An 18029-nucleotide genomic window follows, 5' to 3' on the forward strand; every position below is an offset into this window, starting at 1 on the left:
ATCTAATAGCTTGACAGTGGTGAAGATGCCTCAGCTGTCTGTCCCTACATCAAGCTAGTAGCCAGGGTGAGCATATGCCACGTGCATCGCAGGATTCGTGGTACAACTCTGGCTCTTGGCATTTGAGTACACATGGACACAGAATAGACAGCTTCTCGCCCAGGAGGATAGTTAGAAGTGGAGTCTACTGGGAAAGCAGGACAGACTGCAGTGGCATGGACATGTGGAGCATGGTCAAACAAGTGCCTGCTTACACGCACTCTTTCTACACCAAAGGTGTTATTTTAGAAATGTTATTCTATCCAATGGAATCCTAGAATCATGCAATAAATTGAGTTGGAAGGAATCTTAAAGATGATATAGTTACCACTCCCCAGCTGTGAGCACCAGATCAGGTTACCCAGCTCCCCATCCAACCTGGCCTTGAGCACCTCTGGGGATAGGGCATCCACAGATTCTCTGGGCAGCCTGTGCTACTACCTAACCAGACCATTTTAAAAGTTGGATCCCCTCCTGCTAATAAACTCCCTCAAATACTGAAACACTGTAATGATGTTTTCCCAGAGCCGTGTCTTCTCCAAGCTAAACAAGCCTAGCTACCACAGCCTTTCTTTATACAGGAGGTACCCCAGCCCTCTGATCATCTCTGTGGCCCTCCTCTGGACCCACTCCATAAACTTCAAGTCTTTCTGGTGCTGGGAGCTCTGTACTGTTTCCCTCTTTTTTGCCCCTCGTGAGGACAAAAGAGAGGAGAATAGTAATCTACCTCCCTTGCCCTGCTAGCTCCTTGTCTTTTGATGCAGTTGACCTTCCAGGCTGCAAGAGCACACCACTGACTCATGTCCAGCTTTTCATCCACCAGAACCCCCAAGTCCTTCTCTGTAGTGCTACTCTAAAGGAGTTCACCCAGCTTATATGCATATTTGGGATCACCTCAACCCAAGTGTAGCACCTTGCACTTATCCTTTTTGAATCTCATTCAGTTCACAATGGATGGAGATCTGTCAGAAACAGAGAGAACAAACAGCTAGCACATTCCTCAGCAGAACAAGGAGTGGCTACTAATGATAAGAATTATTTATGCAGGGAAGTCTGTGTAGCTAAGAACATCTCAAAGGAGACCAAGAATGGCTGTTAACATTTGAGACTTAAAAGTGAATTTTTTAAATAGTTACTTATACATGAAAGAAACCAACATAGTTATCCTCTCTTTCTTCTTTATTTTAGAGGTGATTTTGTTTAAAAATGGTAGAATATGCTGCTCACAATCAAATATCTGCCACCAGAAATTACAGCAATGTAGATTAGTGAATGATATACAGGCAGACCCCCAGACAATCCTGTTATGCTGCAGTTCCACAACCAGAATTAGGAAGCAAAGTCATCGCTAGTTTTGATCAAAGGAGGCTCTGAGGAGCTCTTTTGCTTGATCAAGCTTTTGACACTGCAAACTACAGGATGTTAATTAACAATCTTTGCCATCTTTACTTCTCTGATGTAGTTCTTAAATGGTTTCAAAGCTGTTGTAATTCTCAGGAAGAAAATATGAGATAGTTACAGAAAATTATTAGTGAAATAATAGGCTTTATGAGATGACTGTAATTGTCCCTGTTGCCTTAGGCTTACAAATCTGTCAAAAGACCACAGGCCTAAGAGCATCCCATTGCTGCAGAAGGCACTGCTTTGGCCTCTTTACTACTTTCTGGGTTACGAATTAATCTTCCAAGTCCTTCTTGTTTTGTTTTGGGTTTTTGTTTGTTTTATGCAGTGGTTTCTTGCATGATATAATATTACTGTCTACTGTAACTGAAAAGGCTATTATCAGTTGGTGGAAAATACTTTTGCTCCTCTACTGCTCAGAAGATTGAATTTTTTTCTTTGACTTTACTTATTATTTTCAGACAAGCCTTAGAATGAATTTATGTATGTAACATCTACAGCACGCAGAGACTTGTAGAGCAGAAATTTCCCCTTCAGGTAGCTTGAAGCCTGCTAAGCTGTCCTCCTCACAGTGCAGCACTTCCTGGATACACCAGCTCACAGACTGGAAGAATTAAAGCTTTGTTAGCGTAGGACTGTGCAGGTCTGACTGTGAGGACACAGCTGTACTGCTTACCCAGCTCCAACCTGGGAACTTTTGCACTGTAATCCACTCCGCATCACTGGTACAGCCCTCAAGTTTCATTGTCAGCTGGATTTTTCTCAAGGCAAAGGTAAATAGACATGTACAGACTCACAGTGCCCCCGTGCTGTCTGTGAGACAGTGACTCAGGTCAATGTATGTTATTTCCCATGTAGCAGGTGGGTACGAGGCGACTGCATGTACTTTGCAAAGCACCTGCACTGGTCCTGGTAGAAAAAGCTAAACTTCTTTCCCTCCACACAGTGCATTAAAGCACAAAAACATTTTAATTTTGGTAGCCCTTGGACACTGTTGTTGAGGGACAGTCTGGTTCTAGTGTTTGTTCTGTGTTGTTGTAGTTTTTTTTTTTAATTTTGGAGAGTGTATTGCCGCTGTCTCACATACGCACAGTAAATAATGTACATGGAGTCACAGTTCAATCACAATCAGGTAGTAGCAAATGTGAATTAATACCTGAAAAATTATCGAAGAGAAAAAGCCAAATGAAACTGGGTGAGGAAGGTATTTTCTTCTTTTTGTGTTCCTAAGGAATTTCTTTTAGCATATTTCCCTTTAAGATTAAGAAAATGTATTCTCAAGAAATGAAGTATTTTGTCATAAATTTAATTCCATTCCTTTTGCCCTTTGGCCAGACATTCAGATCAATCTGCCCCTTGTTGGATAAGTTGCACAGTATTTATCTGAGCCTTATGATGTATGTATCTCATCCTGTCCCTTTTTTAAATTACTTTTTTGTTAAACAAAACAAATAGTTCATAGACTTAGAGTGCATTTGCAGGGTGTCATTTAATGTGCCCTTCTGTGAACTTTCATACAGAAAATGTCAGTTACTTACATAGCCAAACCATACAAGACATCACCCTAACAATTCCATCTTCAGAAAGGTTAGTGTGTATAAGGGGGTTGAGAATGTGTGAATTATCGAGATAACTTATTTGAAAGGTGGTGAATGGGAAAAAAAATCCTTGTGAGATGGAGAAATAAGATTTTTTTTTAATTGAGTGTTTTAGCAATTCAGAGTACTTTTTAAAGATGTTGTATTAGTAACATGAGATTTTTGAGCAGCATTATATCTGTAAAAAAATTGTTCTTAATCATGAACTAAATGGGGAGATTTAGGCTGGATGTAAGGAAAACTCTTTAACAGTGGAGATGGTGAGGCACAGGCACAAATTGCCCAGAGAGGTGGTGGATGCCTCGTCCTTGGAGACACCCAAGGTCAGACTGTATGGGGCACTGAGCACCTGATGGAGATCTAGGTGTCCCTGTTCATTGCAGGGGAGTTGGACCAGATGGCCTTTAAAGATCCCTTCCAGCTCCAAGGATTCTATGATTCTATAACAGGGGAGAGCCTGCTAATCATTATATACATACTATAGTATTACTTCCTAGTTCTGCACATCTCATTCAGTGTTTTCTTTTTTTTTAATTTGGTTGGTTGATTGGTTGTTTTGTTTTGTTTTTTTGTTGTTTGTTTGAAATTAGTGGCAGTTCAGTGTAGAAATGAATTTTCTTTTGTAAAATTTCCCTGGTCCCCATTTTCCTGTTCTTCATGATGTTAGCAGGGTCTCCAAAGGCACCAACTGGGGGAACTGTACAGATTCTTTTCATTGGCCATGGGTTATCTCATCTAACTTTGAAATAAGTCAGACTAGCAATATCCATGTTCAGGAGTCTGGAGTGAGGAAAACTTTCCTTATTAATAATGTAAGATGTAAATTGTCACTGAACTATGTGTAATAGATGTTTTCTCCTGTCTCTTTCTGTAAAAAATACATATTTTTTTCCTCATGCCACCTAGCAAAATCTCATTCTAGTGTAATTATCCATTGCAGCACTTTTATTTAAATTTTATCTTGTGTATTAGTTGTTTGCACATACATTTTTGGTGCTGTGTTTTGTTTGAGATGCCAAACAGCAAGGAACAGTTTTGGTTTTTTTTCTTACCCAGGTTGAGGATTGCCATACAGCTGTGAAAGCCCTTTAATTAAGTCAGACAGAGCTACATCAGACGGGCTGGTAACAGTGCACTGTGAAGACAGCTGAGCTGTTGATGCTGAGCTTTAATTAGAACTTTTAATATTTCATCCCTTACTGCCCAAAGTGTGACCTGTCAAGCTGCTGAGCGGCTGCCCCTTCTTGACAAAGGTGCAGCTCTGAGCCCAGGGCTGGCTCTCATATACATGCAATTTGTGTACAATCACTTGGTTTTTCTCTTGCATTTTCTTTCAATATGGTCTTGTCTGAAAGAGAAGGAAATCACAAATTTGTTAATGTTAAAGACTGTTTGGACTTGTTAAATAGCTCATCAAAAGCCAACCCGCATCACCTGACCCTAACCTTTCACAAGTGCTTTGAGAATGTCTAGCAGCTATACTTTCCCTAATATCTGGTTTGCTAGTAAATCTTTAGAATTAAGAGAGGTGAATGGATGTAGGTGAAAGATCTCAAAGTATAGTGACATGATATGGATTTAGCTGATTCCATGCTTTCCACTGTTTTAATGGGGAATTTCCTCTTCCCCCTTCATGTTCTCCTTGCCTTTGTCCCCAAAAGGTCCTCCAAAAGACATCAAAGAAAAAAGCATGAGGTGGTAGGGAATGGAGACAAAGTGTGTGTGAATCATCTGTGTTATCCTCTGTGGTTTCTTCTGGGTAGTATCATTAAAGAGTTAATTACACAATGCAAAGACATGTTGGCACTAGGAAATGAATGTTTGTGACTAGTAGATTTTCACATCCAGGATTTGCCATTAAGTATGTAAATAGTATTCGTTAAAAACAGTGAGGTTATTTTTCAGGCTAAATTCTACTTGTTGCTGTCCTCTGGTGTGTACAGTTTCTGCATGTCTTTGTATGCTTCAGCTCTCTCTGTCCCCAGTTGTTCTCTTGTCAATGCTAATTCATCAGGGATCTGTTATAATTCACAACAGTGAGAGATGAAATGATTGCTGTCTGAGGTGTGCTTTTTCTGACCCTTTAAACAAAAATCCACACCAGAGATCCAGGACATATTCCTTAACATGTTGCAGTATGTGATCATGAAATCATCATAAAATTGTTTGAGTTGGAAGGAGCTCTTAAAGGTCACCTAGTCCAACTCCCTGAAGTGAACAGGGACACCTACAGCTCCGTCAGGTGCTCAAGCCTCATCCAGCCAGCCTGACCTTGGGTGTTCCCAGAGTTGAGTGAATAACGTCCACTGCCTCTCTGGACAAATTGTTCACTGCCTCACCAGTTTCACTGTCAAAAACTTTTTACTTATATACAATCTAAATCTTCGTCTAATAATAAACAAAATATCAAAATATTTTGTTTATTATTAAATTACGGTCTATGTAATAGTAAATAATGTTGTTGTTGTTGTTGTTGTTTAAAGTACTGAATAAAGATTAAAGTGTTTATGGGGCACTTAGAATTTGTCCTTAAAACTAAATTTATTCATCTACAAAAATTTGTTAAACGAGAATGATAGAGTTATTTCAATTTTGAATTTTCCATTTTGCATCTTTGAAAATCTGAAACTGGGAAAAGAAAGCTTGAGTGGCAGCCCACTCTTACCAGTTTTTTTCCAGCATTTTTTTCTAATTACCTTGTGGCTTTTGGGTAATTAAAACATCTTATATTTTTTTTTGTTTAATTTGCTGAGTTGCTTTATTTAAAAATAATCAATGAATTAAAAGCTTTTGCACTTCTTTATTCTTTCAAAGGATATCCTGATTACAAATTTAATTTAGTCAAAAATTCAAAGATTTAATTTTAAACAGAACAAAATATCTTTTATATATGAAATAGTTTTCTTCCTTACAAGATGGTATTTCTGTTTTTTCTTGCAAGGTTGTCCTAAGTATGAAAAAATAAGAGTTATTCTCAGACTTCTATAAAAATACAATGGGAAATTGATTTTACTGAATTTTCTTTGTCCAAATGAATACAATCAGTGCATACATAGTTAACATCGTTTGAATTTTATCACTCTCTCTTCCTCTCTCTAATCTCTTTCTCTTGCTTTAATAATGTAATGAATTGATTAGCAAAATTTTTGCCAAGCTGATAGTGCCTCTTTGAGAAAAACTTAACAGTGTGAGGTTTACCACCTCCCTGCACCTTACACGTTCTGTTTCTTTCTTGTTTTCCTGATGGCTTATACCTGTGATTCTTGTATAACAAAAATTGTTATGAAGAAATACTGACCCAGATCTTTCTTTCTACCTTCTATTCTCTCCAGAGCTATGTCTATAATGATCCTGTTAGGTACTACTTGATGCAAAAATCCAAAGAAAGAGCAACTCCTTTGGCCCATGTTTCAACATCGCATCAACAGTATGGTGAAAATCTCCATGGGATGACCTCCAACCAGCCTCAGCCAGACAAGTACTCAATGGAGCCAGAAGCAGGGCTTGACCAAAAAGCTCTGATGGCTGCACTGCATACGTACATCACTCAGAACTTGTCAGCACAAAGCAATGATAAAAGTTCTCACAGTAGGACTAAAGGGTCACACATTTATTCTGATAGATTCTACACTTCTCAAGTCAGTCCTTTTGATGGAAGTTTTTCCAGAGGAAAAGCAGAAGATTTCAAAACGAATAAACCGTTGCAGCCACAGTCTGCTGTTGGAGTGCTGGGGCCGGCCCCAGCAATGCCGAATCCGAAGTCTGCTTCCCAGAATGATCCAAAGGACCCACTGAGGGTAGTGGATGGTAAAGTTGGTACTTATTTATTTTATCTTTTCTGAAGTTTCCCTCGTGTTCACTGAGCTTTTTTTTTTTTCAATATAAATAGACATTGACATTTATCTCCTACTATTGACATATTTCTATCTTAGAGTAATAATGTTCACCATTCTAACCCCTCTTTCCTTTCAAACATCTACCCACATTCTTCAACCCACCTTCCATATGTATGAGATATACGTGGCACTCAATAAACCATAGCATTTATGTAAGTTGTTATACTTTCAAAGCACTTTACAAACAATACATAATTATATCTTTGCCGTTGCATCTGTTCTTATGAATGCATCCCACACCATACGTAGGTAATATAGGAATGCCTTGTTTTGGTTCATTTTTATTTATTTATCTAGAAATTCAAGGACCATGGGTAAAACTGAAAATTAGATCCAGAAATTAACACAGACATAGATTTTTACACAGAACACGTGGAGGAGAAAATTATCTCAATTTTGTGTGTAATACAAGAGTTAGACTTGGTGATCCTTATGGGTCCCTTTGAACTCAGAGTATTCACTGTTTCTATGATTCTACAAGAAAATGGAACTAGAGCTACATTTGGCTGGGCCACCTATTACCACTTATTTGCTGTGTTTTGCTTTTCTCTCTTTTTGCTAATTAAGCTTAGCTATGACTGGATCCTGATATCTTTTGTATGTGATAGTTTGAAAGATACTTAAAAGAACATGCAATGCAATATCTCATAGGACACCAAGATGCATTTTGAGTGCTGCTTTGTACTGCAAGGCAGATTTTCATATTGTGGGAGGGGATCGGGTTGAGTTTGGAAAATAACTCTCGGTCACTCAGTCTTTCTACAAACAAACCTAACTAGTCATGTTATTCCAGTGATACACAATGTCTGAAAAATGAAATAATTGATCCTTGGCCATTGCAAAGCACTTACATCTCTTACACTGCATTTACCTCTATGCCAGTAGATTTTTATTGTATTTAAGCAGGTTTCTTTGAATCTCTTTTGTAGTTACTATCATCTATACTGTTTATTTTTCTTAGATTTCTGGTGCTTTTTTTCCCTTTTTCTTCTTGATTTTTTCATTTTTTTTAATTTTTATTTTTTTTGGTAAAACAAAAGCAACACCAACAACAAAACAACAGAACACATGAAAACATCAAAGTTGTGGCCAGGAAAGATAATGCTTGCAATCTAAAGAAGTGAAAGCATTCTTGGTATGGTGCCCAGAGATAATAGGTTTCAAAGAACGAACTATAATGTAAAATCAAATCCAGGTGGCACTGTAAGTCTCTCGCATAGGTTAGACAATTTTGTTGCTAGACTCAAAACAAACTAGGCACATGCTGGTTTCATTATCCTCCAGCTGTTCCACTTCACCTTTCCTAGTAGGTGCCAACTGGGAAAAAAATGCTTAACACTTAGAGGGAATAACATGTTTCACAATTCATCGGGTTGTGCTGCTTTGACTTCACATACATAATGTGCCTTGTAGGAGCTTCTTCCATTGCGTTAGCTTTTAAATGTTAAATAGACATAAAATTATGATCATTTGGGTAGGAAATAATATGGATTCCTTTGTATTTTTGACCCACTTAATAATCTTATAAGGAAGTTGTGAGGTCAGATACAAGTATATTCGTAGCTTAAAGTGCTGTTTATTAGAATGATGATGGTTTGGGTTCAGATTTGCCAGGCTAATATCTTTTTCTGCTTTTAACATTTCTCCAGTCGCTCTGGTGCTTCAGGATTTCTGTATGTAGGTTGTTTCTCTCGCATTCTGTAAACCATAGAACTGTTCAAAAACTGCACAGGACAGTGGCATGAGCTCTATGCTGCATCTGGTGCAGGATTAGACATAGCAATTTGTCTGGCAGAACAGCTGAGAGGGTACTGAGCAGATTAGCACTGAGAATTGTGGTGAAACAGTGGCAGGTGAATTAGCTAACAAGGCACCCTGAGGGAGAAATAGAAGAGAAGAAAACGTGGAGTTATTTTTTATCAGGTTTGAAAACTGTTACCTCTAGGAGTAGAATGATGTGTGTGGGTGCTGCCTTTGTAGTCACTGTGCAACCAGGGAATCATTAATCTGCATTCTGCACCAGCACTATTTAGAATTTTTCTGTTAAAAATTATTTGTTCTAGTATACTTATTTTTGCTATAGGAAGTATTGCAGAATATCTCTCTCCAATGCTTTGATAAAGTCACAAAATTAGTAATTCATATGTTTTTGTTTTTCCAAAAATAGCACATTTCTATATTTATAGAGCACAGCGGAATTTGTGTGTTCTCTGTCTTAAAAAGCTGTGGCCACTGATCTGGGTGATGCACAGCTGCTGATGGCAGCTGATGTGAGTTGAATAGGATGGTGGGTTACAAAAGAACAGTCTGCCCTGGTGGACTGCTGATCACAAGGAGGAAGGGCCATTTCAGCAAAGTTACTGCTGCTGCAGCACTTGTTGAGCAAACTGGCTGTAGCAGTTGAGTCAGTGGTGTATGGAGAATGATTTATGTGCTGTGCAAGAAACGCCATTTTTTTCCTTGCGAAGATGCTATCGTTACTGAGTAGGGAGAGTTCAAACGGTGAAGCTGATATTAAAAATTATATCATCTGTGATGTATCTGCTTTTAATGTCAATACAGTTCTATGGTAACTGTGTAAGGGAACTTGCCTTCTGCATTTAAGAAAATGAAGCTAAGGCAGAAGTCTGGTTTGCAATATAGGCAACGTGAAGCGTGGCTGAACATTGCTGACTCAATTTCACAAAGACTGGTGGGGGAATATAAAGGTTGTACAGAGACACACAGATGCTCAAGTGAGCGCAGCTGAACTGCTGTGCCACTGCAGTAGCCCATGGCTTTTCAGTCTTCCTACAACAATATTTTCTGATTTTAGAAAATTGATAACAATTCCTTTAAATTGTCCAAAAATACTTGTAAACAGATGCATTTCTATTTGTGTGTATTAGCCGTATCAAATTGTTTGCTAATGAATTACAAGAATGCACAGGTACCATGATACAAAGTGGACATGGACACTTTGCAACAGCATTTCAGTAAACTGGGAAGACTCTGTGTAGACCTCAGTTTCACCAGGCTGTTACAGACTTTTGATGACTCTGCCTACTGTACACATGGTACTCCTCTGTACCTTTGGTTACTGCCTTTAGTCCTCAGCATTCTTGTTCATTAAAAGTCACCTAGGTTTTCACTTACACTAGCACAAGTGTGAGTGTTGCTGACCAGAGTAGTAACAGCAGTGTCAGAAGAACAGGAGGCTCCTCTACAACATTTTTAAATGAAACAAAAGGATTTGCAGTGAGCTTGTTAGTAGTAACTGGAGTACAACCAGTGGCCATTCAGTTTCTGATATGATTGCCCCCCATCTTTCATATCCTTTATTATTTTTTTTTTTAAGGTTATTGACAATAATCCTTTGGAAGTGGGGTGGCGAGATAATGTTTGTGTAAAGTAGTAAATATGGAGAATGGTAGATTTGGAAAAAAAGGAATGGAATGGAAATGACAAGGCACTATATTGATTACATGTTGTTCACCAGCTCAATAGTTGCTTCTGACAGCTGGCTGCCAAGGAACTGAATCAAGCAAAAAGAAATTCAGTAGTGCTACTTTAATAGAGCTCTTTTAATTATACATTGCCTGAAAGATAATTCTGCTTTAAATTTTTTTTTTTTATATTGATATAATGGCCAGTAACTTGCTTGCATAAAACTTGACAGGCAAATGCAGAAGGAAGTTATTTTTGTGGGGTTTAAAACTTACTTTCTTCTTTGAAACCCCAGTTTGATGATTTTTTGAATTCAAATTTTGAGCAACTTTAGATTTGACTCTGCTACTGAATTCCAATAATTTGAACTAGCTTGATTATCTTAAATGAATGAACCTGCCTTATACAACTTTTACTCGATTGTTTTTATCATTGTTCTATTTTGTAAAATTAGTTTGAAACATCTCCTCTTGTCAAACTTTGTAGTATGTAAAACACTGCAGTACTTCGAAAGTCTTATTACTGTATTTGGAAAATAGATAAATGTTCAGGACTCAAAGTAGCATTAGCATTTATTGAACTTGAAACCCAAAAGAGTCTAAATTTTTAAAAATTAGAGCTTGAGCAACTAGGCATGTAAGTGTTTTTGACACTTTTTCATAAATCTTATTTCTTGGTGAGATGTTTCCTAATTGCTTGAAAATCGCAGCAGCAGAATGACATTTTTCTCAGCATGTTCTGACTAGAAACAGGCATCCTAAAGCTAAGGAAAAGAAATGTGGTTTCTGTTCTGAAGCTCAACAAATTGAAAATGCTTCAAAACTATTGTTGGAAGGTGAGCAAGTGACCCTAAATCAGTTAGTATCATTGAATAGTTAGGAAACTCATCTGGATTGTGGGAAACTCATGTACAGAGCTCCAATCTGCTGTTTCTCTTTGTCTAGAAGGGATGATGATATGAATAATGAATGATATGTGTTCTTAGAAAAAATTCTTATTTTTCTTTTGTTCTTAAAAATCATTTTATCTTCTTATAGACAAGTTCTGTGACCGTTCCACCATTACAAGTGGACTTAGAAATGCAGAGATGGATCCCTCATCTGCAGTAAAAATGATTCTAAATATTATTCTAGAGGTATTCAAAAAACTTCAAAATTTCATTCATAGATTATTAACTGCTGTACTTCATGGGTTATTCATATCAGTGGAGAAGTGAATAAAAGCTCTTGAAAAAAATAGCTACTGAAACCATTGTCATTTTCATTCTGTTGTAGATGCATGGATGTCAGGTAGTCAGACTGTTCCAAGAGTAATTTTTCCTACTGCAGTGTATTTGCAAGGTGTCTTTAAGCATTTACTTGAAAAGTTTTAGTTTTGATTTTGAACTGACATATATTCTATCTTTTCTTTGCTGACTTTATTACTTTTGCTTCAATAATTCAGGTTTTTCTGTCACATCATGTTATTGGTCGATAGTTCTATAAAACATAAGATTGGAAGTGATACTGAAGCAGTAACAAGACTTGTGTAGTAATCTGGCAGTGCTGGTATTTCTTACAGCTTAATTTCCTGCATTGTTGCCTACTGTAACACCCTCTCCTAATGGCTATCCACTAAAAATCTGTTGTGCTTCCCAGAAAATTTTCTTCTTCTGGTCATGTCTAGTGAAAACTAGTATTGAAGTTTTAATCAATTTCCTCTTGCATATTATGTTTCTAAAATAGAGTATTTTGTCTTTTTATTCTTCTGTATCACTAAATACAGGGATTAGATACAATACAATAATAATAAAGCGTTCAACATTTTTTATTACTTAGCTTTCATCAGACTTCAGTTCTGTATCAGACTCAGTCCAAGTATCATGGACTAGAGAATTTGGCACAGGTTGTGGGATTTAGTCTTCAGCTCTCTTGCTGAACATTTGTTCAACTGTAAACCCACAATTTAGAATACTTAAGCTATCTTGGCTTTTATTAACTTAAGAATCCAGGGAAAATAAGGAAACTTTTGTTGGTGAGTCATGGAGACCTGGGCTTGATTTAGCAATAGGCCTATGTAGGTCAAGTTGTTTGTTGGACTTGGTGATCTTCAAAGTATTTCCCAACCCAGATGATTCTATGATTTTAACACCGTGAGATCAAAAGGAAAATGATAGAAATGTCCAATGTCTTGCCTCTTTCCACAGTGACAAATAATCCTTGGTTCATGTTCCTGCAAAATGACAGGTGTTCTGCTGCCTTTTCCCTGGAGAGGGAAACTCTCTTACGACTGCTAATTACTTAGTGTTGTGAGAAGCAGAAGTGCTTTGCTGTTGTTTTTTTTTTCTTTTCTTATTTTAATGTTTTACCATTTGTCAGACTGGACATTAGGAAGATTGTCTTTACTGTGATGGTGCTTAAACACTTGTACAGATTTCCTAGATTTGATGCTCCATGCCCACTAGAGTGAGACGTTTGGATAATGCTCTCAGTAATGTACTTTATCTTTTGATTAACCTTGAGGTGGTAAGGCATTTCGCAATGTTGATAGAAGAGGTTGGATGTTACCTTCAGACTGCTTATGTATGAATTTATACATTCAGCAGTCTATGACTTCATCTTCTTGCACCAGTGAAAGGGTTCTTGCTTGCATGTTAAATTTCTGAAGAACATGAATAAGTGGAACAGAGCCATGATTGAAAATGGTTTTTGGGATGCCCTTAATTTAGTGTTTCTTCTTCAATAGAGATTATGCTGAATTTTACAGTTATATGGAATGGAACTAAATGATATATGCAGTCAAAAAACTACCTTTCTTGAATAGCTGCTACACTAGATCTTCTAGTTCACCCTTAATATCTACTGCCCTTGAATTTTCTCGTCTTCACTACTTCTTTCACATTAATGTTGGTTCAGGTGTTGGTTTTTTCCTGTTGGTGTTGGTTGGTTTGTTTGCTTTCTAAATATATATCTGTTTGATTTTCGTGGTCTGGACTGTCATCTTAAAATTTCTTTCAGTAATACGAGGTATAAAACATTTTCTCCACGCTGTTCATAGCTGATAAACCAGAACAGTGTTTGGTGAAGTTAATTTTTGCCAAAATACATACTTTCCAAGATAAACCATTTTGCTCATTACATACACATGCATTAAATATTTTTAGCTGTAGTGAAGCTTTTTTATTGAATGACAAAATACCTGGCTGCTTCTTTTCCAAAACTTTATATAGTTGCAGAAAGCAAATCAGCAAATAAACCTACCATCTAATAAATACTATTGTATTTGTTGTATAGAGGCACTGATTTTTAGTGCAGCATAGAAAATAAATTGAGTTGTGCTAATTCTTGTCTTCAGTTTTTGAGTCCCTCTGGACTATGAAACACTGCTGAGTTTTTAAAAAGAAGTGAAAATTTTATATTCAACTCTCTAGGACAACTTAATAGGTTGTAGTAGCATAGACTCACCTTGTCTTAAATTGTAACATTTTTAATACTGTGTTTTTTGTGAGGAGATCAGCTAACTTCAGTTTGTGTATTGAATTTGTATGTACTTCTGAAAAAAAAAAGATTTTCAAAAAGGAAAATATATCTTTCAGGAAATAAAAATATTTCTGATACAAGCACATATGCTTCTTGTAAACAGCTAAATCTTGTGCTTATTTTGTTTTGTGATCCAGAAACACTTATTAGAGGGATACTGAAGGACCTAGAGAAACACCAGGTGAATGTGGAGAATCTCAGCTCTACTGAACTGGATGAGATTGCTGATACTATTGCTAATGCAATTCAGACTGCTGGCATTCAGGAAAAAACAGAAGATGGTGCTGGAAAAACTAGAGAAGAAAAAGCAGAAGCAAAAATTAAGAAAGGAGATGCTCAAGGAAGGGCAGAAATTCATACTGGATTAATGGAAAGCAGCGTTAACATACCAGGTATTGATTGTAAGAATTAAGTACAGTGGAGGATAGCTAGCCTCGTTTTCCTTTGTTTTACTTCAGTGCTAGACATTTTTTTGATTGGTTTTAAAGAAGACAGAAGGGAAGGTTTTTGTATGTTTTCCCCAAAGGCTGCAAAGCATTAGCTTTGTTGTTTTCTTTTTACAGTAGATACTTTATTTACCTAAAATACATGTTTATGAACATTTGATCTTCAGACTTCACAAACAAGATAAACCTACACACTCAGTTATATTGAAAGACAAATTGCTTAATGCTGTGTACTCTAATTTCCCATTCTTTAAAATGAGGTGTTTAAGCAAAAAGATAATTAAAGATGATTGTATTCCAAGAATGTGTTTCAAAATATATGGAAAAAATAATTGAATTTTACAGAGAATCATTCTTTAATGTACCACAATTGCTTTGCAAAAGAAAGTCTTAGACAGGTACACATAGAAAACTACTTGTACCTTTACATGTTTAGGGAACATAAAGAGTTATTATGATTATTTCCTTCATTCTGGAGATATATTTCCATGGTGATGCAGATTTGGGAGCTACAGTATTTAGCTTTAATGAGCTGTTATCACAGCAGAACTCAAATTTCCATTTACACATTCCTTCCTTTAGGAATGTTGTGACACCTACTACACCAAAAACAAATGACATCAGTGATTTTAAATTATTGTCTTCTTTTCCTCCCAAAAGTAGGAGAATGGTTACAGTGGGAATACATTGAAAACCTTACTAGTGAGAGATGTTCTGGTTATTTTAATTGCCAGTTCTGTTTGTAGATGAAAAAGAGCAGTTTTGAGAATTTGCCCTGAATCACGCTGGAAGAAATAAATAAGTCTTAGTTCATAAACCAAACACTCAACGATGATTGAGGTGTATGAAGTGGCTGCATATAATCATTGTACTTAAACTGAAACGTGATTTTGGTAGACAATATAAAAACAAGTATTTTTTTCTTTTCCACTGAAAAGCGTGAGGGGTATTTATGTTTCTTTTTTCTTTAATGTAAATGTCCATTCAGCCAGTTAGAATATTTTCTGTTTTTTTCTTAGATATCGATAAACTGATATGAAGATCAGACACTTAATTAGCAAAATAACACTGTTAGATTGGCTCTTGAAGTGCTGTGTCTATTGATCTTGCATTAATTTGCTGTCAAACTGAGGTTAGAATAACAATACTGAATTATACAGTGCTCTTTACTCTGCCCTTTCAGCTTTGATGTCTTAATGTTTAAATTGCATGAAAAGGCCACCACTACAAACAAAGCAGCCTATAAGCAGTGTTTGTTTCACATATGATGTTTTCCCTTCGTAACTGTGTATTTGTGCTTTTCGCATCCTACAGACAATGGAGTGCATGAAGCCAGTGCCAGAACTGACCAAGAGGTAGAGTACCAGTATTTTAACAAAACAAATATTGCATCCCAGATTATCAGGTTTTTATACAATGAAGATCAAAACTGCATTTTTGAATCATAACAATTATATCTTGTGCAGGTATAATTCATTATCACAGCATAAGAATTTTTTTGTTAATGCATTGAAATCTTAAATGTTTATCTAAAACTTATCTAAGATGGGTTCCAAAAAGCAAGATCAAATCCTTTGTTTTTGCCTTTCTTTCAGCTGTAAATAGTCAGAATTCATATTCAGATCCCAAAGTTCAGAGAAATTCAGGCTCTTTCCCTGGTTAATGAATTTGGAGCACTGAGGTTTTCTACTGAAAATACTTTGCTTTCCTCTACCATCTGGCTTCTGGTTCTGGGGGAAGTAAGCATCATTGTTCAAAGACCTGGTTTTGAGAGGCAGTTGAGTAAAACACATTCTCTCTGAGAACACCTGTATGTGGGAGGGTTCTGAATTGTTTCTCCTTACATGGGATCTGCTGTTCTTCAGTTTTTCACTTGACATTTAATTATTCCAAATCGTTTAGTATCAGATATGATTCAAAAGTTTTAGGCATTAAAACTCTTCCCAAGGTGGTAGCATCAGATTTGGGATTCTAACCCAAATAACTTCAATAATATTCCTTGTGAACTTTGAATCACACCCTATAGACTTGTCCTATATTTGTCCATTTATTAGGCCTATTTATCACTCTTTTTATGGGTTTCATGGAGCAAAAATACTCAAGGAAATATTTTTTAAAAACTGCAGTGAAACTCTTCCTACTATATGATCTATCAAAAAGCTGCAACACCAAGAGTCAAAAATGAGTGAATCCTTTTCTGTTTGCAGTAAAATCTCTTCAATAGCTGTCCATCTACCAAGCAAGCAAAACACATAGGTGGACTATTTGGCAAGAGTTCTAACCACCCACATGAAATTCTTCTGGGTAATAAAGCAGTGCATTCATGATTGATTTATAGAGGATCTCTTGAATGAATCTATTGGTGACATTTTTGAATAGAGGATGTGAAAAAAAATGTATTTGACACAGAGCACAATGTGCCCATAAGCCATCATCTCATCCCAGGTCCTTGGCTGCAATAAATTTTTATATAATGAATCCAACTATTGAGTTATTCCAGGGAATTGTTTTGACATTTGCTCATTTGCTTGTTGTTTCAGTTTATTAGACAGATTTTCTCTGAGTAAGGATACTGATGTATTTGAATAAGAAAATAACTATAAACTATAAAAAATTTTCACCCATGTTAATCTCATTGAAAAGTGCAGTGGCAAGATTTAATGTTCATTTATTATTACTGATTAAATCTAGTGTTCCTGCATAGTCTTGAAGCATGTGGGAATAAATAAAATGACCATACTTTATGAATACTCCAACATATCAATATAAACTTGAAGGAATATGTCCAGGTTTTTAAATTGTAACACATTTAGTTTTACAAATAATAATATTCTTTTAATACAGGAGAACACTGCAAAATTAATTAACTTCTTGAAAAATAATGCATTACCTGAAAATATGCTTAAAGACCTACGATCTGAAGAATCTACTAAATCAGAAACAAAGAAATCTGAAGACACTGACTCTTCTTCCTCAGAAGAAATAAATGCAGGTGTGGAAAATGTAAAAAGTGAGACATTCTCCAGGGAGCTGACAGCTGCAAAGAGCACTGAATCTGACTCCACAGGCCCAAGTGAAACCCGCTACTGGATTAAGAATACTTTAATGCAGGATGGAAAGTCCAATGAACAGCCTCAGAAGAATGCAGGACAAGGCATACAGCTTGAAGTGAAGTCTGCAGAGGAGAAAGAATATGGCTATATTGTGACAGTGAAAGAGTAAGTATAGCAGCCAATTTGAATGGCTTTTTAAATGTATAAAAGATGAAGTCATTGCACCTAATGAAATATGAATGCACAAGAGGAAAATGCCACAGGCTTGATTTTTAATACATCTGAAACTGTTTGCTGCTGGTTCAGTACTTTGATGAAAATATAAGAAAACAGTTCCTTTTTTTATTTTTTATTTTTTACAGTTACCTTTCCTCCAATATGGAAGATACTTAGTTTTGTAGGTCTTTTGCTTAGACTTTATCTTCTCATGTTCCAGTGACCTTCCAATATGTCAGTAAGTGTGCTTATACTTAGGATGTGCTCTTTAAATATTTGACTTGAAAGTGGCCTAAATATCAATGCCTGAGTCACTTTGAAAAAATGGCACACAATAATAGAGCTCAATATTTTCTCTGTGTTTTCATCTTTTATTGGAAAAATAAATAAATAAATAAAGGAATCTAAACTTCCCATATGCAGCTAGTTTAGAAAG

General features: G+C 36.4%; 1 protein-coding gene across 1 annotated transcript in view; it reads left to right on the top strand.

Moving 5' to 3' along the window:
* The window catches only part of PTPRN2 (protein tyrosine phosphatase receptor type N2), a 568252-nt gene that overhangs the window by 170814 nt on the left and 379409 nt on the right, over positions 1 to 18029 (top strand). Inside the window, exons 7-10 of the mRNA XM_065731219.1 lie at positions 6371 to 6845; positions 14016 to 14270; positions 15639 to 15679; positions 17169 to 17542. Of these exons, the coding sequence (XP_065587291.1) occupies positions 6371 to 6845; positions 14016 to 14270; positions 15639 to 15679; positions 17169 to 17542 (1145 nt within the window). The remainder of the gene's footprint in view (positions 1 to 6370; positions 6846 to 14015; positions 14271 to 15638; positions 15680 to 17168; positions 17543 to 18029) is intronic.

Source organism: Cyrtonyx montezumae, unplaced genomic scaffold (genome assembly GCF_038088225.1).
Source record: "Cyrtonyx montezumae isolate F1298 unplaced genomic scaffold, pur_monq_1.0 scaffold_14, whole genome shotgun sequence".
Classification (NCBI taxonomy): Eukaryota; Metazoa; Chordata; class Aves; order Galliformes; family Odontophoridae; genus Cyrtonyx; species Cyrtonyx montezumae.